At 40.7% G+C, this 26,356-nt stretch overlaps 1 protein-coding gene across 2 annotated transcripts in view; it reads right to left on the bottom strand.

Moving 5' to 3' along the window:
* Nucleotides 1–580: 580 nt before the first annotated feature.
* CHRFAM7A (CHRNA7 (exons 5-10) and FAM7A (exons A-E) fusion) overlaps nucleotides 581–26,356 on the bottom strand; it is a 39,824-nt gene continuing 14,048 nt past the window's right edge. For both annotated transcript variants that reach the window (XM_086471643.1, XM_086471644.1), the window contains 8 exons: nucleotides 16,576–16,620; nucleotides 11,711–11,820; nucleotides 7,471–7,550; nucleotides 6,112–6,279; nucleotides 5,535–5,729; nucleotides 3,965–4,051; nucleotides 3,176–3,285; nucleotides 581–1,099 (listed from right to left, as the gene is read on the bottom strand). In XM_086471643.1, the coding sequence (XP_086327769.1) occupies nucleotides 581–1,099; nucleotides 3,176–3,285; nucleotides 3,965–4,051; nucleotides 5,535–5,729; nucleotides 6,112–6,279; nucleotides 7,471–7,550; nucleotides 11,711–11,820; nucleotides 16,576–16,620 (1,314 nt within the window). The remainder of the gene's footprint in view (nucleotides 1,100–3,175; nucleotides 3,286–3,964; nucleotides 4,052–5,534; nucleotides 5,730–6,111; nucleotides 6,280–7,470; nucleotides 7,551–11,710; nucleotides 11,821–16,575; nucleotides 16,621–26,356) is intronic.

Here is a 26,356-nt window from a genome sequence, read left to right as displayed (position 1 = left end):
ATGTAAAATGCATGGAGGGAGTTACGGGTCTGACTGGTCATGAGTGAGCTGGAGAGCTACATACCACAACTCGGTAAAGAAGCAGTAACTGAAAAGCAAACTATTTCTCCCTTTTCTCTCTGCTGTTTGAGCTTCCATGTATTTGGATTTAATCCTCTCCTAAACAGAAATGTTTACGATCACTCATTCAAACAGTTAAGATGGACCACCTTCTATCTTCACAACAAAGTCTGGGAGAAGTGACATTGCTGGCATTGCCTACCTGTTATTTTTAATAGCCAGTCCAAAAATGTGTGAGATGGTGGCGTAATACCCTGTCCTTCCCAAGGGACTTGCAGCCACTTTGCATCTCCCACCGAGGAGTGCTCAGAGGAGCTGTGCACAGGCAGCCCCCGGAGAAATCCTTGGCTTCCCTTCTGAAGTGGTGCCACTCTTCCAAAAGGAATTCAGGACCAGAGGGGGGGGGCAAAAGAAAGCGGACAATGAGGAGCAGTATACTCATTAAAAACAAGCCATCAAACAAAAACACACTCTTATTTGCTACATATCATACTTCAGAGAATCAGATTATAGTTGGCAGTTAAGCAAAATCTTTAGACACAGCCTCTACAAAGTTTGGTGCAGACATTAGAATACCAATTGTACAAATGATTGTGAAGACTGAAAAAGCCATCAAGCAGAGCCGATCCACTACAGAGGCTGCAAACTTCCATTCATTGCAAACGGCTTCCTCTTCATCCTGGTCTCTGAATCGGTTTGCAATGTACCTGACCTCCTCCAAGATCTTAGCCAAATCCGGGTCACCTTCAGAGGGGTGGCCACTGTGCAGCAGGTTTTCTTCATCTGTTGGTGAGCAGGTCATCCTCCCACAGATCACCCCTGAATCAGTGGTAGGCGTGCAGTGAACCCCTTCCAGCCCCCTAAACCCGATGTATAGCATATTCCCATTACTGGATTGCTGTCCACTCACAGTGTTCATCTCCACACTTGATAGGCTACATCGACGCTGTTTATGCTGACAGGCAGGACGCACTTTATCTTCCCCTGGTCTTTTCATCCTCAGAAACCAAGCACACCAATTGAGAAGGATGATTCTTGTCTGAAAGAAAGTTTTTGAGAATAAGCATCTCTTCCCACAGCCGCTGTATGAAGCAGTGGCACTATTTGGGCACTGTGGTATTTTTGCAGCCTGAGTGACTGTCTGGTCTCTGCTTAGTGTGCACAGGAGTTCTAGAAAACGGTGCTGCAGTTTTCCAGCTGATTAATTTGCCAGTCACTGGGGCTGCTTTCTTATTCTAGCAGTGTTGTTGATTGCTGTAGGCTGATTATCACTAGTGGGAGTTGGTCACCCTCTGATGGGAGTCTCTGTAATGTTGATTTCTCCTTACACTGGAAATATGGCAGCCTTTTCCACTTTTACTAGAAACCATTAATTTAAAAAAGACAAATGAACACTGAAGAAGAGTTACTTTTTAATAGTCTTAATAGTGCTGCTTTAGATTATAGTCAATAAATCACAATTCTTTGACTCATATTTGTGCTCTGATATTAAATTCACATGACGTTACTGTTTGGAAGGGGCTGCTAAAACTATGATGCTATACCGGACTGAACTGGACCACCAAGCTTTACCATGTTCTGGTTCTTTGTTGCTTTCCTGACAGTCGATTGTAGATTTTAGAAAACAGATCTGGATATAGCATGGAGAAAAGATGGAAAATTTACTTTGATTTAAAAAAAAAATACTTTGCAAATTTAATCAGTGTATCATTTTATTGTTTTCCACATTGCTTAATCCAGCCTTACAGAAAGTGCAGGCAAGCCAGAGACTGTTCCAGTTCAGATGCAAGCTTCTGTAATTTATTTCAATCAGCTTTTAAGAGCTCATTCCAGTGTTTCTTTTCCAGACCACTAATGAAATACTATTGTCTCCTATAACATGCAACTCTAACACTGTAATTAATATCAGATTTGGTCCATTTATTCTGACTCTGGATTGCCACTCAGAGTAGATATTATATCCAGGCAAACATTCCAACCAGAGATAGATCTTGCCCTGTTACTCTATTTACACTGCCAAACTTCTCCAAGAAGGATAATATTCCATTAACTGAGGGCCTGATCCACCTGTATCCAAATAACATTTAATGTACTTCAGCTTCTCAACACTAAAGCACACTCCTCAACCTCAAGTACTCTCTTTTCTGAGGATGTTTGGCTCAGTACTAAACATTTGTCCCCTTTAGGTCATCAAACATGAGTCCAAAGATATATATCTTTTATTATCTTCCTTGAAATTTATTTTAAAGTCACTACCGCAGAATAGGCCAGAGAATATCTCATTATCTCTTGTTCTCAGGGCACTGCTGTATGCACATTCTTTCTGGCTGGGAAGGATAATAACAACAGATTGTTCTAGAGAGGGAAAAAAAAAAAGGTCTTTCCACCTTCAGTAATGCCTGATGCTGCCATGAGCTGGGTGAAGTGGACACTTATCTGATGACACTCATCAATATGTAGTCATCACATCCCAGTGTAATGCTCTCTCTAAAACAACCACTCGTAGATTATAAAGAAGGTCTTATGCGCTTAGAAAAAACTTCAATTTTTCTTTGCACTTTACAGATGTTCTTGAACAGTGGTGTGATGATGAGGATTTTCAGAGCTAGTTTCACTTCCACTTTAACAGCCACCTTTATCATGTGCTTTTTAGGCTGTTGACGTTTGTGTACACAGCAGCTAAATATGTAGCAGCTGCACAGTTGCACCCCGAGGGTCGTGTATTTCATGCGTTTGTAATCTCCATCAGCACCGTACTCTGTCCTTCTACCTGTTTCACTTCTGACATCGGCAGCTTACTTGAAAATCACCTTCATTCATGTATTTAGGTTTTAGCAAAATCCTGAGTCACTTCTAGCTGCTGTGAAGAAGATTCAGGATATAGAAGCAAGTTGAGGTATATTCATTCTGTCTGGCACACACAGACACTCTTAAGAAGCTAACCACAGGAAACATATCTGTACATCTCATTTCTGGTGAAACTACTTTTAAAAGCAAAATGTTTAGGAACAATTTATATGTTTTTAACAATAAGAAATAAACATAGGTCACGAGCTACTCTATCGTATCCCTGATCTGGACATTTATGCAATAGATAATAAAAATCAAACCTTACCCATTTAGGCATTTTCCCCCCATCTGGATCATGATGATGGTATTGTAGAACAATAACAGTGACAACAACAGAAAGTCCAACAATAATCATAGTACTGGCAAAATACTGAGCTGCAAAATAAACAGACAATTACAGCAATATACTTTGGCTGATATTGCTTTGTAGCTATTATAAGGGGTGTTCATATACACGCAGACATAGTGTTAAGTTCTTTTTCCAGTGTACTGATACACATGCTACTTTAGGTACTTGTGACCGATTTCTCCAAAGCAGAGGGAGCAGCCGTTATTTTGAGAGCCTAGCCAGCCTTTAGTAATTGTTTTTGTGGAACTGAGCACCTGCCTTTATCTAAGCAACCTTGAAAAAAATTGTCCTCTAATTTTCTTTCACCAATATTGCAGAGACTGGCTAGTGCTTCTTTTGGAAAGTATCTCTTTCTGTTTGAGCAATTCCAAAAAAGGGAAGATTTAATCATGTTTAGCTCTGTGTTCCTAATGTCTGGCCAACTGTGTTGAAACTGCGACAACTTCTTCCATGGAAAACTGACCTATGATTTCCCAAAACACACGTAGCTTCTCTATTTTGTTCAGAGCAGACTAAACTCTGAATAAGAAGTTGTATAGGGGATTGCACACATCAGAACCTCTCATCAATTGGCAACGTTTTTCTAACTCCACTGCAGTAGGGCATCGTACAGGTGGTAACTGGCCTTACCACTGGCCTTCATGCAAAGTCACTGCACCTCATTTGACAAAAAATAAAAGTGAGTAACAGCTGTGGTTAGCTTACCAATTAAGGGCACAGAATCAGATGTTGCTGGCATAATTTCAGCCACAAGTAACATGAAGACAGTGAGAGACAGTAAAACTGTTATACCTGAAAGATAAACGTGAAGTATAAAATTAGATCAGTGGCTTGTAATTACAAGGCAGTAAGAAGCAGAAAATTAATCTGGAGTGTTCTTTGAAAGATGCATTCCTACCGTTACCCTCGCACCAGCGCGTTAATGGTGCTCCTATCCTTTCTTGTACTACCTCAAGTTCAGGGTAGCAGTGCTGCCAGACTAGTACCGATGCTCTCATGGACGTATGTATATTTAGATCCTTGTAACTGTTCAGCTCTTACTACCATTCACTAAGTAGCTGAGGTAAATCAAAGTAATTCTTGCTGCTTGTTTGCTTTAGAAATATGGTGTGATTTTGGGTATTTAGGCATCAAGTATGGGCGTGGAAGCTACAGGTGGTGTAATGCATAATATTCCTGAAAAACAGATCTGCTGCCTTGGACAGACTTTGATGTCTTTTGATATTTGCTCTTGGTTTCTGCCTGTGGATATGCCCAAGCAGTCTTGACTGTTGATTCTTGGAGTTTGACTTCTGTTGCTCAGGGGTGAGTTCCCATCTTTCTGAAACAAGGCTTAAGTCTTTTCTCAGCACTAGTCTTAAACAATAAGCAGTCATTGTCAGGTGGAAAAGGAATTAGGAACAAAGAATTAATCTTAAAATATGGGACTTCTTGACTAGGGAGGCTGCTACTCAATTAAACGACGTTCTGGAGAAATGTCAGTTTTGTTTCTACCTTTTAACAGCTCTGTTCAGTTAGTGCATTTGCAGTTTTGTATGGGGCAAAAGGTTTCATTATATATTTAAGCTCCATCTTAAGGATCAAGTACTGAAAGTCATCAGGTTTGTTTCACAAACCAGTACTTTAGTTAAAATTTGCTATACAAATTAGAATAGGAGCAGTTAGAATCAATCTTTCTGATGAAGGCTCCTTAGGCTCTTGATACAACTCACTATTAAAAGGAAATATTAAGAAGAATTCCTTGTTAAAGTGTTCAAATTTGTAAACTTAAGCTTTACTCAGTAAATGTGGAGGTTTTTCTTCAGCAAATAAACATCAAAAAGTTAAAACCTTCTTCTTAAGGAAGGTGGTCAGGAATTGTCATGCTTTTGCTTGGTTGGCTGGAATTTCTCTATTTCACAACTTCAGTGTACCCCAAGCTGAGAGCAAGGGTTAAACATCCCACAGCTTCAGCATCAATCAGTAAAAATAGCTCGTAAGCCAGAACAGGGCACACAAGCTATTTCTCCTTGCCTACTGAGACTGTTTAAAGAACTTTAAAAATCATAGAATCATGGAATGGGACCTTAGAGATCATGTAGTTCCACCCCCCCTGCCATGGGCAGGGACACCTCCCACCAGACCAGGTGGCTCCCAGCCCCATCCAACCTGGCCTTGAGCACTGCCAGGGAGGGGCAGCCACAGCCTCTCTGGGCAGCCCCTGCCAGTGCCTCACCACCCTCACAGGGAAGAACTTAGGTTTGTTCACATTTACAGGATCATAGTAAGGATTTACCTAGTGAGATCTTTTCTCCTGAGTCTGCTGGAAGCAGAAACACTAACAAAGCAAGTGCCGATATCAGTACACAGGGAATAAGAAGATTGAGTCCATAATAGAGAGTCCTACGTCTCATAGTGACTGTGAATGTTACATCTGGGTAGGGTTCTTTACAACATTCATAAAAACTCTCAGTTCTTTTCCCAGGAACTCCTGTGTAGGAGGGAAGAGGAAGAAAACCAGAAATTAATGTGAAGAAACTGTGTATTATGTAGTGATTATTTTTAAAAAGGATAAATGTAGCTTTCTAAGTTTTACTATAGGTGAAACTACTTTAAGCTTAATTCCCAATTAAGTATTTTTTATCAGATAGTAAAAGAAAATCAGGTAAAAGATATTGAATTCAAGTGGCAACTTTGTCACCTACTTTTTAATGTTGATTTTCATCTCGCATCTGTTCTGAGTTTCAAATGCCCCGAGCTAGGTCATTTTATTAATTTAATTTCTGCCTTCATTTCCCAATCATTATTCCATCTATTTAGCAGTGGAGACAAGGCTGCAAGTTCACAGTGTAAATAAGAAATCTAGAACTTACCTACTAAATCCCACTCTCCATTTGAAATATAGCCAGATATATCTGCTTCTTGCATTTGTAAGTCCAAGGACCAGCCTCCATAAGTCCACGATCCAAACTTCAGGTTACACTTCTGAACATCAAATGGAAACCAGCGCACGTCTATGTAGCATGAGCTTTTAAATATGCCTAGATTGGATTTTAAACAGGAACACTTAATTTAAATGCTTGCTCCACATAATTTGGTGTACATTTTGTAACCAGACCTTGTTTTACATTGCACCCTCTGTTTTTGACTTGTAAAGCATATTTAATCTCAGTTGTGTCTTGACATATAAATAGCAAAAGTCAGTCATAGAAAAGAGAAATAACTGCACCATTAATATATTGATGTTACAAACTATTTTTTGAACTACACTTCCATTTTGGCACATAGTGGGAGAATATTTAGAGAAGAGCTCAGATTTCTACCTACTGGATTTCAGACAGAAATGAAGTAGAATATGCAATCTGTTTCTCCTATTTCTTTTACTGAATAAAATAAGAAATCCTGCAATATTATTTGTTGTCTTATTAGATTTACATGATCTTGATTTATTCAGAAAAGCTAGCTGCTTATTTTTCACTTGTTGAGTCAGGCCCTGTCACTTAGCAGCTTTCAGACCTGAATTGAAAAAAATCCCCACCAAATGAACAGCTTAAATCAAAAGAACAACAGGCACACTCTTGAAATCCTCTGGGATCTTAGATGGAAAAGCTAGTTTGTCCGGAAAGCACTTGGCTCTATTGCAGTACTTTCTAAACTTCAGATTCTAGGAAGAGTTAATTCTGATACTTATGCTAATTGAGTTTGGGAACAGAAACAGCCATCTACTGCTATAGATCAAGAGAGTCAGTGATATATTTCTGTTATCAAATAAATATCAAACACAGACTACTTTCAAACTAAAAATTGTGTTGATGAAGCATCTGGTGAATCATTTCAAATAGATGATCCATCCAAGATGTTACAAAGCATCTTGCTGTAAAGTTAACATATTAATAGAAGAAATAGCTAAATTCATTAAAAAGATTTTTATTAAGAGGCATTACCATGGCTTTGATAAACAATATCTTTTTATATGAAGGGCTTTTAATTTTTATCTTCTTTTATACTTCCAGACTTCTGAAATAGTACATTATGAGAGAAGAATTTACGTAATTGCAATTAAAAAAGGTATCTTGTAGTTTTCATACAGAAGTGTTAACCATGTAATTCATAATGCATCTAGGCTTAATTCTATCAGATGATGCTACCTAGATAAATAAAATATCAGAGAACTGATGTCAAATTCATAAGTGGTCTGAGTTATCAAAATTTATGATATGAAAACAGCCTACCTGGTGGCAGATACTGGCAATGTCCTGAAGAATTGACTAAAACATTAGTGTGAAATGTAGCATCAAATCTTTCATCAGCACTAGAACAGGGAGGAAACAAAATGGGTTATATGCTGTTTGACTGGCTGGAGAATATCCGAGACAAATGCGTTCTTCAGAAAAGGATTATTTCTCCCCAAAAACTTGTCAGCTGTTCTCCTGTCACCAGTTTTCTGCAGCTTCAGAGTAACTGGCCTGATACTATTGGATTTGTTCCTGATGAACAACTGTAAGTGAAGGTGAACCACCTCATTCTTGCTGCTCACTTGTCCCACTACATTCGTTACAGTGCCTTGGCTCTACTGATTTCCATTTGGAAAGTAAGCACTTCTTAAAACCCTCTGAAGTAACTGCACAGGGAAGTCTGTTTTGTTGTCTGCCTTAGCAGCTAATGAATAGTGAGGAGATGGATACTCCAGTGTCTCAACCTACCCCTTTGCATGGGTGAATGTTATAACTACACGTCACAAATAAGGCTGTATTTGAAGAAATTACATTTTAAAAAAAGATCTGGACTGGTCTGTGAAATGTGCAGACAAGAAAAAACTAAATCCAAAGAATTTCTCGCCCATCTGGAGTTGCGCTTTTTCCTGTGGCGAGTAGAAGGCTCAGTGTCGAAAATCTTTGCAACTATTTAGTTTGAACTCTGAAGACAAGCAGAAAAGTCTAAATATTGTGTATGTAGCATGAATGGAGTCTAGCCCTTGAGGGGAAAAGGCAATTCAATTCTAAGGCAGTTGAGTTAATGTAGGCCACTCTCCTTCAGCTTCACAGCTCGTGGCTGGATTCTCTGAGTTTGTGTTGCAGCTGCTCTTCCAGTCGGAGCACTAAGTGTTCTTCCTTCTCATCTCAGTTGCCTGTTTTCATGACATCTGTAAGAAACCAGTACTGCTAAGATCTCTACTGATTGCACTGCTAAACTGGGCAGAAATGGATTCAGAGGATGCTGGGGAAAGGGGCAGCACGAAAGATAAGCAGACGTATATTCACACAGGTGCTAACGCACACACGTGCATAATTCTCATTTCCTTAGAAAACCACACTTAAAGACCTGCAGCAGGTTTCTGTATTAGACATAGACATTGCTTTGACTGGAAATGAATAAGGGCTACATGATGAAACTCAAACAAAAACAGTAGTCAAATCTGGGATGTAAAGATATCCATGCCACACAAATTACTTGTAAAGTGGAAAGTAATTACTAAGTAATAAAATTCTTAGCCTCCTAGGCTAGATTCCGTTCTCTTCCCCTTGAGCAGAGGGCTGTTAAGCACCAGAGGGTTGCTTCTAAGACCTTGCTCCTGCTTCTGGTATTTGGCAAAAATAACATTTTTGAAAGAACACAAGTTATCGAGGAACCTAGGTTTTGTTGCCGTGTGATTTTGCCTTTCATAAGACACGTTCATAAAAGAATATCAAGAGGTACTCAGACTCAAATATGAAATTACTTTTTTCTGAAAAAAGAACAGCAGTGCTTCAATTGGGAATGCACCAAGTAGCTAAGCCTTTGCTTGATGAGACTTCGGACTCAAATATAATGACAGAAAACCATTTCTGCTGCATTTCTTCTTCAGGGTATAACCGCTTGAAGGCAGACAGTGACTGCAGTACATTGAGATGACAAAGCTGTACCTAGCAGACATAATCCCACTGGGACCTGTCTGGAGGATCTCGGGTTTATAAAACTGGAAAAATGAAACTGTTAAAATGAGACATAACTACCAGAATTTTTGTTATTCCATGAAGTACTGAATGCTATGTGGCCATTTGGAAAATAATACCCCCAGAAATGAGCACTGTAACAAGTCTAGTAAAACTAACAAAGTGGAAGAGAGGTGTACATGACACTAACACAGTCTTTCCTGGAATTTGTACATAGGCCAAGATTTTCTTCCCTCAGAAAAACTACAGATGAACTGGCCCCGCTCTCTTTACCTTGGGCTAGTTGTAAAATTTAATACAGCTGCCACAAGTTTCTCTGCACTAGGCTGCAGCAAGATGCATAAGGACTCTGACATAGTGAAACATGCATTCGTTGTAATGGAAAGTGAATTTATAGTTCATTAATTTCTTTGTAACTGCAGATGTATGTCCCTGGTGAAGTGTATAGAAATTGAAAGCATCTATCTCAAAATGCCATGTCACTATAACAGATCGTCGTAACATTCCCAATGCATTTTCATACAGGAATCAGAATATGTTTTAAATAAATTTGCTCTCTGACTAAACTCTGAATAACATTTTGGATTAAATATGTGTTTGAAATAGAAACACTGTAGAATAACTACTTCATGACCATGCCATAGTTAACAATCCCAAGATTCAAAAACCTGTATTATCAGAAAACCAGCATTTCAGTATTTTGGGTTATTAAGTTACCCTTCCCATTCTATAATGCGCTTCAGCTACAGTTAGCATGTCTGTATTAATATTACTAATCTCTAAAAAAAAATGCCTATTTCATTTTAGATATACTTCCTTAAATATTGAAGCATAATTCCTCAGACATACGGAAAGTCTCTAAACTGCTGTCGTGGAGTACCAATTTTACGGCATACACAGTGTGTTATTCAGCAGGAGAATGAAAATGAGTGCGTGATTTGTTGGATTCTCCCAAGAATACTGTCATTTGTGGAATCAAGGTAGCTAGGAATAAATGCTCAAGAGAACATATTTGCATTGAAAAATACATTAAGCAAGATTAATGTTGAAAAAATACCTATCTGGGTTGCATGCTGCTCCACTTTGTGTACAGAGCATTTGAAAAGTTTTTAGGCTGGTGTCTGAACAACTGAAGCACTAATTGCCATGCTTAAACCAGAAACAAGGAGTAATCTTGACAGGCAGTTACCGTAAGTATGGTGATCACTGGTGGAGATCACCTTAAATCATTTGGTATTAATCATACTTTTGAGAAAAGCACTGCAGCATACTGTAAGCAAAGCAGTACTGTAGGCCCTAGAGAGAAGAGCCTAGGTGGCTGACAAATGCTGTCCCTGGGTGCTGTTACCACTTTATTACAATTCAGCAACACCTGTGACAGTGACGTTGATCATAAAGTTGATCATCAAATGGCAAAAGGGAGCATAACTGCAGCTGACACATTGGGTACAGCTCTTCTCTAGGTCTTGTTGCAACAGACAGCAGCTCCTGAAGTGGGGAGGGAGAACCGGGTTAATAAACACAGCAGGGTTGTCTTCTTAGCAGACATATGGCAGAGAAAAAGAGGAAAAAAGCCATCAGGAAGACAAAAGGTTCGTGTCATCTGCATGGGCAAAAAAAATAACAACGTACCCTGGCTACCACAAAAGGGCCAGTGCAACATGTACAAAGCAGATGTAAGGTCTTTAGGTCTTCCCAGTACCTGGGGAACAGCGCACTGGCCCACAAAAACTGCAGAAAAAGTCAAGTTGTTAAAGAGCAGACAGCTCTCGGTGCTTTATCTTTTTAAACTAAATAAATTCCACAGTGGGTGCTACCATTTAATGGTGCGGCCAAAGAATCTCTCAATGTCAGCCAAAGGTTCTGGAGTGGATTGATGGCAATCTGTCTGTCTGTGAAATAAGCCCAACTCAGAACAGGTCGTTTGAAGAGGAGAGCAGCAAATACTCTAGCTATTTTTGTAGCAGGAAGAAAGAGTGACACCAAAACTGGACATGGGAAAATGCAAACACACTTACTGGCATTTACCTATGCTGCCTCTAGTGAAACCCAAACTAAAACCAGACAAGAAGTCAAAAGATAGATTTGAATTCACCAGTAAACATTTAGACCAAACAAATAATTTAAGAGGAAATTATCACTGGCTGTTCCATTAAACATAGCCAGAAACGTTTAGTTTTCTAATCTCACAAAACCCAACTAGAATTGGTGGCAGGGAGGATGTCACTGTTTACAAAGTATTTGCAAATACGACCTTCTTTTTTGTAAACAGGAGACTGGTAATCTTCCAGTATTCCAAAAACCTGGAAAGTTTTGGAAAAGTATTCAAAACCCTAGGCATTTTGATGAGATGATTATGTCATTTTGCCTTGCCTTATCTTTGTGATTGGACAGGGTACTAGGTAACCTCATCTAGGCTCCCTTTCCCATGAAAGGCTGGACCAGTTTATCTTCTGAGATCACTTCCAACCTGGGCTATGCTGTGATTCTATAATTCTATGATCTTCTCTCCCTCCCCACACACAAAAAAAGTGTTTACCTGTTATAGAGAAGAATATCTGGCTTCCAAATCAGTCCATCAGGAAAACGGACATTCTTCACTCCCGGGTATTCGGACACGTTCCACTGTAGATAATGATCCGTCCAGTACTAAGACATACACAAAAAGTAAGTTAGGTCATCTCACCCACTGGTTTACTGTCCTTCTCTAGGGACTGGATAGCGTGAAACAATAGGTGTTCTCTTGTTAAAAACGTACTGTCTAGCTTCAGGCAGTGAAATGTTTGGAAAGGGTGAATTAGGCCACCTGGAGCTCGATGGAAAGCATAAAAACCTCGTTTTCAATTCATGCTGCAGTGGCTGTAACAGCCTATAAAAGCAGATTGGGGGTGCTTGTGTTTTATTGTTCATACTGTCTCAGGTGCCAATTTGGGAAAGAAAATATTTTCTTTCACAATTCATACATTAACTTCGATTATGTTTATCTCGATAGACAACTTTGTGGTCTATTACTAAAGATAGACAACTTTGTTGTCTATTGTTGGAAATGCCCAGGTTGTAACAACTTGATTACAGACATGAGGTAGAGCAGCCAACAGCCGCTGCTGAGAGGGTGAACAGCTGAAAGGGCAGAACGGTCAGTACTAGCGTGGAAGGTCTTAGCAGCTCCCGTGGCCTTAAGTTAGGCAACCTCGGAGGCAGGTGCTCGGCAGCACTGCACTGTCCCACAAGCCTCCTTCTCGGCTGGCCCTTAGCTGCCCTGCGGGCTGTCCATGCTCCTTCCCACCCGTCCTTGACTGCCAGCGTAGACAGGGAGTCTGTCACAGTCAGAGCAACGGGGGTTTGGTCTCTGCTTAGCGGTGCCAGATCCCGGATACTGTCACTGCAACCCAGGGTCGTGCACAGTCATGAACAAAGCACTGCCCCAAACTGCAGGCAGCTGAGCGCTGTGGCAGCTCTCGCAAGCTGGTTACCTCCTGTTCTCCTGAGAAATACGAGCATGAGCTATGGTCTTCTCCTGAAACTGAGGCTGCACTTCACCCCTTACTAAGCAGATGACATGTCAGGATACAAGGGTGGTTACTGTTGTACACAAAAGGTATAAATAAGAAGTAAAGTTCATTTTGTTTCACAAAATTAATTTTTTTCTTACAATTTCTACGTTCATTATATTGTGCCTCTCTCTGTCTCCATATTGTGTTATTTACATTAACTTCCCATAGCTGTAGGCATCACAAAACTTACAGTGAAACTGTCCAGATTTATAGTGCTGTTGCAATGCCAAATGCTACATTTTAAACGTAAATTTTGAAATGGGTGTGTAAATGTGCAATACTTAGCCCTTCAGCAGTCTAGTGGCCCTTGTCCAGATTATCTTTGACAGACATGAAGGTCAGAAAAAATTTCCCGTGGGTATTGTGGAGATCATGTTATTGATTGTTCTCATGGGGTATTCACACCAAGCTGCTCTATGTAATTCCTTGCATCACTGTCACAGGCAAGTTTCAGTCTGAGACACCAAACAGGTCCCCAGTTAGCCTAGGTATTCACTTCGTTCTTGTACCTCTGGCACGTGTTTGTAAGTGATGGTTTTGATGCAAGCAACACATCTAATAGCATGCATCACACATCGTTTGTAAAGCTTTTACTATACAATTTCTTGGCCTGTGCTTCCATGTTTATCTCATTCATTTTTGACTGTGAATTTGTAGGGCCTTGTCACCTGGATGAATGATCGGGGTTGTCCATTGCTTTTTCCTTTTGCTTTACAGAGAACAGTTTTTACAGAAATATTAAAACAGAATATCTGATTGGCTCTGCTCATAGTTTTTTCTTTTCAGTGCCTGCTTCATTCACAGTTCTCTAATTAAACTCTGTATTGCTCACATTCATCTATACACAGCTTCTATAAGCTGATCAACTGCTTCTCGTGCTTTTTTTTGGGAAATTTTACATCCAGTTTTCTAGTAAATTGTTTTACAAGAACGTCACAATAGACAAATGCCAGTGTATTTTTGGAATGTAAAATACTGAGATCCCCATGATACCTCTATTTTTTATAAAGTCCAGCAACGTAAACAAACGTGCTGTGTGGTTTTGAGGCATTTAAACCTGTGGGCTGCTGTTGGCTTTTGGCGACTCTTTCTCAGGAGCTGACAGAACAGGTCCCTGTCTGAGCAGCGGCTGCAGGGCGGGGGCCTGCAGGCTGCTGCCCGTTGGGTTGGTTGTGTGCAGCAGGCTCTCCTGTTCATTTCCATCTGAACTGCATTACAATAATTTATATCAATATATCCAATAATTTCTTATTCTAACTTCTTCTGGGAGTTGTTGAGGCCGATACGCTGTAGCACAGACAGTCCAAAGAGCAGTAGGAAACTTACTGTTCAAGTCCCTGTCAGGGACAATGTTAAGCAGATTGCACGGCTGCTCTGTTCAGCCATGTGTACAAAGTGCTTACCATCCAGCTGGGCACGAGCTGCCTCATCTTGTTTTAACTGCAGAGCTATCATCGCCACCGTAGCTGAAGTACGTTTGATGCAGATTAAAACAGCAAACAGCTCAGGGTGCTTGGGCTGGCATTGATCTGTGCGACTGGGCAAGGCTCCTGCTGTGACTCAGATCAAGTTTAGGATTTTGATACTGAACAGTATGGCCATGGAGATAGTGGTTAGGATCAACAAGTCTGCACGTATAAATACTAGATTTATATTCCCCTTTCTCCCAGGTTAGTTTTTATATTTAAGTGTTTCAGTGATGATTACATAAAATATATTTAAGATAACATCACTGATTATACCCACATATATTTCAAGAAAGAGTGGAGAGGGAAATTCAGGGGAAAACTTACTGCAGACCATTTAGCATAACAGGATTATATATGTTTGCCTTCAGCATGTTTTGAATCTGTCTAGTATACCATTAATAGACAGTATGTTAACACATCTCTTTTTTTTTTTTTTAATGCGTACACAGGCCATGAAGAGTGGCTACGTTTTTTGTAGTAATCAAGTGATCTGCTCATTGCAGTCTTAACATGCTCCACATACAGAATGTGCTAAGGTGAATAAATCAAAAGAAATACAGAATATAGGAAAGAATTAGGAATTTCCTTAGGGGGCAAAAAAAAAACAATTTCAAAAAGGATAAGGATGCTGTGGGATAAAAGTGAAGGAAAATAAGTGATAGCTTCTTGAGTATGAATCATCATCTGTTTGCATGGTTAGAAATCATAGCAACTGTTGTCATTGTTGCTCAAAGACAAAAACATATTATATTTGAGAGTTTTGATCTTACTGTGCAGCAAACGTGTAAAATAACAAGAGCTGAATACTTCCTCCATGTCAACTTTTCTTTGTGAATAAATAGAATAGCCATGCTATCCTTTGTAGGTCATCAAAATAGTCTTTCGTTGATTTCCTAAGGCCTACCACAGTGCAACAGAGGTGCTCCATAAGAAAATGTACAATAAAAGAAAAAAAGAATACATTTAAACTGAATGAGCTGGTTAAAGAAACTGAAAGGTGTAAAGTTTCTGCAGAAGCAGCATGATTATTTTGAATAATAAAACTCTTTACTTAACCCAAACAGTTCAGCTTCTGTAATACAGATGGGAATTCAACCAACAGCAAATTCTCATCCTAGCTGCTACAGCATGGAGAAAGCTCCCCATAGCACCTGCCTTTGTAAAGCACACATTTATGGTAGAAATGTTTTCTGGAAGCATTAGGAGCCCACAGTAGTCAGCATGGTAAGAAGCATCTTGTTAATTCTAAGTCTTAATTTAAACTAATGCAAAAAAATAACCAAGTCAGAATAAATCTGTGTAGGCTCCTTTGCTCAGGAGCAACTCTCCCGCTAGTTAACCTTTTAGGGAAAAGCAATTCAAAATACTCTTACAAAGGTCTTGAATACTCTATTATCTGTTCCATCTATTAAAAAGTGAGTGACACTTACTCCTGCCCAGCAATGCCAGCCATGAGTTAATGGGGGCAAAGTTGTCTGCTGTGGTATCTAGTGGCGGCAGAAGTTATGGTTAAGTAATAAGAGAGGAGGTGAAATTCTGTGACGACTATAGCAACTGAACATTTCAACAACAGGTAAAATAAAGCTACTGTTTGAAAAATGAACACCCTATGTGGGCAAAACAAAGTGGGAAACCAGGAAAAATTACACTGTTCCTAGCTCAGCGTTAGGAAACTGAACTGATGTTCCAACACCCATTTTAGTCACCTAACTGAGACACAGAATTTAGAGAAGTAACATAAAAAACCTCTCATGTTCACAGTTAGCTGCTGCTGACAACCTGTCTTTAAACAACATTTTGAACAGCATGGCCAATTTAAAGTCCTCCTGCAGTTTCTTGAGGAGATAGCAAAGCAAGTAGGGTGGCAGAGACGTTCAGTTAGGACAGTGGCAGCAGCTCTCCGGAGACACTGAACCTCCTTGGAACATTTTTCTCCTGTATTAGAAGAACCATCTGATGATTTTCAGAGTGCTGAGCAGAACAGCTATTACAGATGAAATGCATTTCTTGTGTGTATCGTTCTCTTTCACAAATGATCTACCAGGACATAATGGATTTGTTGAAATGAGTGCCAAGGCACTTGGACTTACCGTTACTCCACCTGGGACTCTTAGGACACCATTATCTTGTGATGATCAAGAGTTCAGCGCGACTAAATCAACTACAGTGAGTTAGGAATTTATCTAGATGTAATGACTCAAATTCTTAAAAGTTTTCAGAAATACGTGAAACATGAAGACCTAACAGGTTTCCATGCAGTTTAGCTTTGTCCACTATGTAGCAAGATACAGAACAAAAGCTTGAAAGCTTCCTAAAATTCAAACCCCTCACCAGATTAAACTCAAAGGACAAACGGGGAAAATGTTTGTTTTAAAACTTACCATTTGTAGCCAAATGTTTGTTGTTAATACTTGATTCTTTTCATCCTGGGAGGAAGGAGAGGGAGAGGAAGAAGAAAAAAACAAACACAGCTTAGTACCATACAGGTAAAAACACAGTATGGGGGTTTTTCGATGTAAGCTCGGGGAACACTATAGGCATCTTAACACTGCAGTTCATTAAAGAGTTTAATTCTTCACTTCTCAGACTCAGGAAGACACTGGTGACCTTATTTCTGCGGAGGTACTGTATCAGTATCCACCTGGGTTGTGTGAAGCTAATGGAATATACTCTATATACTGTCAGTGTTACACATTCACCGAACTGAACGCACAATCCCTGTCCCAACACCAGTCAAAGCTTCACTTAGCCTAAGGAAGTGTCATAGCAAGTTTCAGTCACCTGTGTGGCAGCAACTGTCAGAGTTGCTCGTACGTCTAGGCCTCTGAACTTAAATCTGTCACTCTTGAACTTAAATTTTGTTCCAAAATGGCCAAAGAAAAGGTTTAATCACATTTCATACCAAAAAAAAAAAAAGCTTTCTTTTTTTTGATAATACTCTCTACTAACGGTCAATACTCTACTTTTTTGCTGTTGTTTGGTGGACTTCTAACTGAACAAAAGTGCTGAGAGACCTTTAATTGAAGCCAATCTAGAGCAGCACAATAGTAAAAAGTTACACAGAACGTAAAATCAAATACAGTGCAAGGGACAGTGGCATTTTTAAAGCAAGTGAAGCCTTTTGAGGAGCAGCATCAGCAAATGTATGTCAGGGTTACCCGTTTGTGTGTAGTCACAACTATATGTACAACATCAGGCAAATAAAAAGATTTTAAGTAAAGATCAGCATTGTGCATGAATAAAGCCTGCCCTCCAATGCACGTTCCTCCCTTCCTTTAAAATGAAAAGTAAAATAAAATATATAAAGAAGCACAGACCACAGCTAGTGATTCAGCACTTTTCCTATTTTCTGCCTCATCAACTCCATGAACCTTACTTTTTCAAAAGTATCTCAAGTGAACAACTCATTGAAATGGCATCCTGGGGCAACAGCTCTCTTTAACCCTTTGATTTCAGGAATACATTATTTAGTTGCATTAAACTGGCATGCTGAAGGCATTGCTGAAGGCATTGCTGAAGGCATTGCTGAAGGCATTGCTGAAGGCATTGCTGAAGGCATTGCTGAAGGCATTACTGAAGATGTCAACCAAGCAAAGCAGTAATTCATTTGCAATAGTAGCTGTTATTCTCTAGCCATGCAAATTAATTTGGTGCCTCTCTCAACAACCTGCTTATAGTGTTACAGCACAACAAAACTAGTTTGCATGGGATCTTTAATTCATCAATAAAGAAACAATCCTTAAGAGATCATTCATATCACCATGAACTAAAGTCTATAGGCAAGTGTTGCAAACTAAGGACATGTAAAACCTATACATGTTTCTATTCTTCATAGCCATTTTTAGGTCATATGTAAATACCACCAATGATAACTTACCACTAAATCTTTGATAGCGTTTTCTCAGAACTCTGTGTGCTGTCCCAGATGAACGTGACAAGTTCCTATAATGCAATGTCCCATCTGTTGCACCTGAGCAAAGCCAAAAGCACCCCTGCCGTGTGGTTTCTCTGCGGGGCAGACAGCCATTGTATTGCTTGGCACAGGCGGAACTGGCTAGTCAAAGGCGCAGAGCAATGCAGAATCCATTATGTTGTGGGAAGCTTATTTCAGGACTATCAGCTGAATGGCATATGCTCTTGCATGGTTAAATTCTGAGTTAAACTCACATTTTATTCCCAGTGTGATCTCCTTCTCCACATGAATGGCCCCAGCCTTAAATCAGTGATGTTTCAAAAATTCCCTTTTCAGTAGCAGGAAAAGATTGCACTGAAGCTGGAGTACTGCTGATGGTTAAGCTATTGATACGCCGTAGGGATTTATGTTGAAGCCCTGAGCCAACAGCATAGTCAGATGAACAGTTTCAGAAGAACCAGAAAAGAGCTCTGCTATCAGCCAGCACACATCACAGAGGCAGGCTGGAGAGCCACCACTGAGCAGTCAGACTAGCGGAGCTGAGGGGCACAGCAGACTTTGAAGCCAGCTGTGCTGCTGGCAGAAGACTCGGCTGCCTTCCACTGCCAGGCACCTGGGTACGTGGCAGAGGCACTGTAGGTTTGCTTGCATGAGACTCTGCAGGGTATTCTGAAAGCCAAGAGTTATTCTGAAGTGTGATCTTTCACTCCAACCTAGCTCCAAGAGGGTATCCTGAGAGCATTGACTCAAAAGTAACTTGTCCAAAGAAGACAAGCCCTAAATGAAGATGGCCCACCCTGTTTTCCTGGTGTTTCTTTCTGTTATTTTAAACATTTAGAGCCTGAAAGAGTATATTTGAACAAAATAACTCCCACTTGGATCACTATATTTAAGGTTCCATCAGTGTTTGAATCATAAATCCCACCATTGCTCCTCAACTGTAAAAACTTTACTGCATGCTGAGACTTGGTTTACACTGGTGGGTTTTTTAGTGTTGTTTGGAGCAAATGGCTTCCAACATTTTAATCATTATTGGATTGACTTACCCATCACTAGAGGAAAGATTCTGATTTTAAGGGTTTATCCCTCTCTGTGGTCCCAAGTGAAGCTGGTAGAAGGTGGGGCCAGGAGACATCCTGCAGGGTTTCTCCTGGCTAGGGGAGTTTTTTGGACAGGTTTAAAAGCTTTCCAGCAAACTGCATTAACACTGTTTTTCATTACAGTTGAGCAATACTCCCCCATAAAATGATGGGTAGGCTTGAAGTGCCTAATAGAACTTCACCAGTTTTTGTCACTTTGCAATATTTTGTAAACACTTACTTACAGAAAAAGAGCTGAACGCAAAAGCAAGGCAGCTCCTATTACAAACCCCTTCTACTATGAAAGAGCCAAGGAAAAGGACTTCACAATATATTCTGAGATGCTGGGACAATCAGTCAGAGAATGACCAGAAACGACATCACGTTGTTTGGGTTAGTGTGGGATTTTCACCACCAGCTACTTTAGATTACTGGCTGTTCAGATAGTACTGGCCAAGTAGCGCCGCTAATGAAGAGTTAGGTTTTATTTGTGCAGTGGGAGGCTACTTCAGTCTGCTTGATTCATAACTGTAGTCATGATCTGTGAGGGCAGATGGCAAATTGCTGCTGGGCTGCTTATCACATTGGTTTATGGCAGTAGAGTTAAATGAAGGGGAAGTAGCTGATATGAGGAAAACCTGAATGGCCCTTCATTCATTTTTGAAGGTAGAGAGAACAATTTCTGGAAACTTTCGAAGGGAATTGCTATCTCTATCCTTCCATTCCCATCACTGGTTTTGTCTGTCTCTTCAATTCAAACAGTCCACCAGACTGATCACCTTTGGCAACACGGTGTCAGATTCTCACATTATCATTCCCTTACCCTGTGTTCAACAGAATATATCAAAGAAGATATGGAAATTTGACAATGCTTTGTGAAGGACATTAGCCTGAACATTACAAACTTTGTAAGGAACATTATCTGCTGACTTTCAAAGGGATGTCAGCACATCTAGTACCCACACTAGAAAAGCTATGCAGCAAAAAGCAAGGGGGAAAAGAAGTAAAATAAGCCTGCGTGCCTATAGACTGGCATGCAGACAGTGATGTGCAGCACCCAGCAAGAAACACATACTTCCCAGAAGACTTGCATAAAGTTATGTCCTGATGAAAATCTATTGGCTGAAGTTCTTGCACTTCAAATCCATATTCTTTATTTTTACATGGTTGAATCTCACCTGAATTGTAGAAAAAGTAATGCCTCTTTGAACTGGGCTTCAATTACTATGAACCGTAATAAAAAAGTTTGTAAACACATTTTAAGACATCCCTTGTCCTAGCAATAATGCTAAGTTCCCAGTTGGTACTTCATAGCAAGACTGAAGTTAATAATTGTAGACTGCAGTTAAAAATGGGCTGGCAGACAGTGAGAGACACGTAAGGCACTCCCTATATAGATTTTCACTTCTGTTTCCTTGAATGTCATCCTAACGAAACCAGCAGGTTAATCGCTTCGTTAGCTCTTATCTCATTGTTTCAGCACTTACTCACTAAACATTTTCAACATCTTCTGATCCACAATGTCACATTACTAATACCTAATGGCATTTTTTCCCCACATCATTTAAAAGCTTATTATGTTTAATTTTTGCTTCATGCAGCTTGGGGTTTTCTTCTTCTTCCGTTTTAGTGTCATGCATTGAGCTCACTAAACTGTATAAAGTGAAAAAGCCTGAATTCTGATAGGATTAGGACTGAGAGAACGGGCTGGAGGATGAGTTAAGCGCTCATAAAATGGCCAGTAGACAAAAGATTGATGCTATGGCTGTACTTTAGGCAGCCATAGTGACAAGATGAATCTGAGCTCCTCGAAACTTATGGAGAGTAGTGAAGGGGCTGGACTTCTCCATTCCTGGCCCTCTTGCTGGTGCACACCAGCCTGCATGGCCAACCTCCCGGAGAGGCCAGAGCAGTGTGTGGTCCAGCTTCATCCACCTGGAGCCCATCTGAAAGCACCACAGTGACCTCGCATTCTTTATAACACTAAGTCAACATGGGGGACTATTGCCATTATCCTTTTCTCGTGCACCAAGCTTAATGCTAAACTTTTGTGTTAAAGGTGGCTCAAGGCTTCTTAGTGGTGCAGGCAAAATTTCATTTTGCTATCTCAGCGGTGAGGATGAAAATCAGTTACTTAAAAAAGCCAGCCTGATGCTTCTGCAAGGACACTGAAAGGAGAACTGCATCTGCTTGCCACAGGTGGGGACTGTTGCTGCAGAGAGTCTGGATCTTGAAGAATGTAGTAGAGAGCGCACAGTCAGGCTGCCCCATAATGGGGGCACATTCATCACCCCTAAAGCCTAAGGCATCACCTACATTGCACCTGCCAAAAGGCAAGTAATTAAAATGCCAATTTGGATGGAATTAAGGAATGTTTGGGCTTTTTGCATAGGAATAAAAAGCAACGGGAGAGTTGGCAATGTGAAACAGGTTTTTAGGCAACATAAAGATGAAGTAAAAAGCAGTGTACGGGATTTGCGAGGTGAAAGGGATTTGAACTCCTGATGCCTCTTCCTCACCTGACTTCCCTTTCACCACAAAAGGAATACGTTAGTGCACCTACCCTTCATTTCTCCAGTGGTCAGCAGTATACCTTTTTATCATAGTAAAATGCTTTTGAGTCAGCTTACGGCACCTATTGCCAATTTTGCAGAAAATGCTGTATAAACAGCCATTACCAATGCATAAATGGCATTAATATTATTCCATGATCCAGCAGGTGAGGCTCAATTCCAGAAACAGGCCATAGAATATTTCTGATTTCTTGAAAATGGATGCAAAAAGTGCAAAATGATTCAGTAAAAAGTCAGAAGTGGGAAATAGAATTTTTCTCTGTTTCACTGCGTTTTTCTTGAGACCATTTTGGACTTAAACACACATTTACATTTGGTGTTCAGTGAGATTTTTATATAAAAATAGAGCTCTGCCATCTATGACCTAATCTTGTAGTGGTACAGCCTTCTGCTGGGAAGCAACACTCCTTCAAAATTACAGCAACTGTTTCAAACCGTTTGAACTGGTTAAACAGAGATTAAGATGATGTGTCTAACTACACAGCCCGCTCAGCATGGTGGGTCAGTTCTGCATGACTTGGCCTTGGGCTTGTGCTTGCCTTAGGCCAGTTCCCTTTACCTCAGCTGCTAATTTGCCCTGATTCAGCTGGAGCTAAAAACCTCCTGAAAGCTGGTCTTCATTATTTTATGCTCAGCCACTTCCTGCTGCTAGTGACCTTAGTGAAAGCTGAAGGCATTTAGGCCATCACCTTTTCTTCTCTGCCACGTTCCACTTCAAAGCCAAATTCAGCCCTGAGGCATCGTCACTGCTACCATGATATCTGACGCTGACTTTCTCACCTTCCAACTCAGACTCTCTCTGGCTCTTTCAGCCTTTAGGGATAAGGTATTACAGCTGTGCTCAGTATCTCCTGTAGCATTAGTTTTACAGTTAAATCTCTGAAATCCAGCCTGAAAATGTCTTCCTTACTTTGTATGCTGCATGATCTTTGATTTAATTTCTTCTAGCTCTTTTTTAATCAAACAATTAAAATCTTAAGGCAAACCAAAGTATGACTAGTTAATTAAAGTGAAATTTGAAAAGAAAATTTATTTTCTGTTAGCTCTGAGGTTTATTAGATTTGTGATGGATGGCATATGAATTGCTCTTCGTACGCTACATGCTGAAGGTCTTTGAAATGGAGAACTGCTCTGTAGACTTGCTTGTGACTGGGGAAAGCGGAATTTTGGTCCCAGAGATAACACAGACTGGCACAGACTGCTGCCACTATCCATTTTTATTTTTTTAACAAGGCTGACTTTGGACCGTAAATTCAAAGAGGAGCAAGGCAATAAATGACTCTTCTGGGACTAACTGAAATACTTACAGAGGTTCCCTGTAGGGTGACCCCTCCTCGCTTTTGCCCCAGCCCCTGTTTTCATTTGTGATACAGTGAGTAAAGTTTATTAAGTCTCTTAAATCTCTAGCCAGGAAAAATGCAGGGCCAATCTTCGGCATATTCCCAACACAACCTGCTGTCCTAAGCACGTCCCGTAATCTTGACAGATAGATTGGCAGAACCAATCCCAGATGCAGTGACAGTTCCTCTGTTTCCTATTTGAGTTAAAAAAATCAGCCTCTTCACATCATGTGAACCTATGCTAGAATGTACAGCTGACAAAGAGAATGCAGCTGAAGAGTGTTTGTGAACGAGTTGAATCATCCATGCAAAGTGTTCAGGCTAATGGCTGTTGTATATATTGGCTCAATTTTATAAACAAATTTATGAATATTTGTAGGAGAGGGCCACTGTTAATCCAGTGAAGTTTCCCGCATGAGCCAGGTGGGATTAAGGTCTGGCTCTGCACTCCCATTCTGTTTATTTATTGTTCTTGTTTTGGTTTAGAACCATGACCTACATTCAGTGATTCCTCTGTCTGGCCATATTTACTAGAACTATTTCTTGTACAAATTAAGGAATGGGCCACGCTTACTAGAAATAAGATGGATAAACCAAACATTCCAGCTGAAGCTACCTCTGTTTAGCAGAGAGTGCTCTGTGATGGCCAAGAGCTCATATTGTTATTACTTCAATTCTGTGCAGCTTCTCACCTTCAAACTATGACCTATCTTCATAAATATTTACTTAATCAGAGTGTGATGTTTAAAGTTCAAGATATGGAAGATTTCTTTCCAAGCGATATCTATTTATGTCATCTTCCTTTGAAATGCACACATCCAGGCTGGCCTACGTACATATATACCTGTCATGCAGTTTTCTTTATTGCCTGGGCTGTGGAGTAGAACAGTGCCAGCAGTACTTAAAGCCAGCCAGCTATGCTGTACTGGGTCTAGCTTTTGGGTATTACTCTTACAGCATGTGATACTTCGTATTTTAGAGTGTTTTCCTGTCTTGATAGTTTGTAAGAGGGCCACTTCCATCAAGAACATGTGAAATTGTTCAGACTACTTATTATCCTTGGGGGAGGAGGTTATTGAATTATTATAAATGTGATCAAATGAGTAGAAAATCAACAAATGCTCTTTAAAAAATGACTTTGTAAATCTTCCCTCTAACCTACAAGTACCTTATTTTCAGCAAATTAAACACAAGGAAAATGGTGCCTCGCTACAAATAGCAATGCAACAGTGCCAAATGAATACTTTACAGTACTGCTCTGAAACAATTACATAGCATTACAGGTTTCAGCACTGCTATAAATACCCTTAGCAGTGCAGTCTTTGCACACAGTTATACAGCTCGATGTGTAGCAGCTTAGACTGCCACATCTGCTGACATTCGTTCCAGGTGTTTGCATGTAGTAGCAAGGATAAGCAGAAGAGACAGAGCAGAAACAATGCAGCGCGTTACCACAAAGGGAAGCAGGCATCTGCTGTTGGATGCAGAGGGGTCCTGGGACGGGGTGTGCAGAGGCGCAGGCTTTAGCCATGGCGAAGCCCATCATGGTGAGCTCCTGGTTTCATGCAGTGGAAACTGCAGTAGGACGATCTGTGAGTCACCGGCAACACTGGTGAGAAACGGCATTGCACAGCTGGGAGGAAGGGAATGGGAAGGGGGGAAAGGAAATCTCCTGGTGTGAGTGGGGGAGAGACGCCTTGAGCACTAGACTAGCTACAGTTCTGGTCTGTGTTTTACACTGGAGCCAGCGCATATTTAATACAAGGTTTGCTATGAGCTTACCCGCAGTTACGATTCAGACTTAGTGACTGTAGAGCTTGACCTATGTGTGAGTCTGAAAACAAATTGGGGATTTTTTTGAGGATCAAAAGATGTGTGGCCAGCAGGTCGAGGGAGGTGATTCTGCCCCTCTACTCTGCCCTCGTGAGACCCCACCTGGAGTACTGCCTCCAGCTCTGGAGCCCCCAACACAAGAAAGACACGGAGCTGTTGGAGCGAGTCCAGAGGAGGGCTACCAAGATGGTCAGAGGGTTGGAACACCTTTCCTACGAGGACAGGCTGAGACAGTTGGGCTTGTTCAGCCTGGAAAAGAGAAGGCTCCAGGGAGACCTTAGAGCAGCCTTCCAGTACCCAAAGGGGGCCTACAAGAAGGCTGGGGAGGGACTTTTTACAAGGGCCTGCAGTGACAGGATGAGGGGGAATGGTGGGAAGCTGGGAGAGGGCAGGTTTAGACTAGATACAAGGAAGAAGTTCTTCACCCTGAGGGTGGTGAGACACTGGAATAGGTTCCCTAAGTAAGTTGTAGATGCTCCATCCCTGTCAGTGTTCAAGGCCAGGCTGGATGGAGCCTTGAGCAACCTGGTCTGGTGGGAGGTGTCCCTGCCATGGCAGGGGGCTTGCAACTAGATCATCTTTGAGGTTCCTTCCATCCCAAACCATTCTGTGGTTCTGTGATTTTCAGGTACGCGTTCTGCATGGGTATTGAAGCCTGGAGTTCACCTGTCCCATGCACTGTTCAGGTGCACAACAGACAAGTATGCTTCTGCTTAGAGCTAAAGTTCTGTGAAAGTTTTAAAGGTTTCTAGTGCTAAAATGCTAAAATGTTACGAAAGCATTCAGTGCTGCTGGGATAGGAGTAGATGCTCTTTTTTGGCCTTTTGAATATCTTAATTTTTTCTTTAAAATAAAAATTAGAAAAACATCGTTTGAATTTTACATGGGTTAAGGTTCAGTTTGGGGTGCGAGATGAGGAGTCCAATTGCTTTGCCTAACTCAATTCAGGTGAAATTCTATGGGAGGAGTTGTTTGGTTTGGTTTTTTAAATTGTGCCATGTGTGCACTATTTTGCAAGTCTGAAAAGCTCCAGTGGTTTCTCCACACCAACTCATCTTACATGCTTCTGCAAGAAGTATTTGCGCTCTCTCCAACAACTTCATCTTGCTTTAGAAGAAAGGCAGAGTTTGCTCAAAACGTACACAGGTCTTCCCAGATGGATGCAAATCTTACACAGCAGAAAAGCTGCTGGAGAAAGAGCACAGAGGAACCATCTTAACTCTGGGCAGAGCAACTATTTGAGGAGCCTCCTTAAAATGTGGGACTGTGTTTCTGTTCCACATATACTCTGACAAGGTCTGACAGTTGTGCTTGCCATTGACTGTAATAGGGCTTTGTCCTGGCAGTGGGCTTGAGATGTATTTTCACTGAGTTTCACAGAAAAGAAACGGAGATTATAAATATGTGTAAGAGGCTCATGATGT

This window comes from Leptosomus discolor, chromosome 11 (assembly GCF_034619465.1).
Source record: "Leptosomus discolor isolate bLepDis1 chromosome 11, bLepDis1.hap2, whole genome shotgun sequence".
In the NCBI taxonomy this organism is placed as follows: domain Eukaryota; kingdom Metazoa; phylum Chordata; class Aves; order Leptosomiformes; family Leptosomidae; genus Leptosomus; species Leptosomus discolor.
Note: the sequence above shows the minus strand (reverse complement) of the source record. Positions and strands in the feature narration are given on the sequence as shown.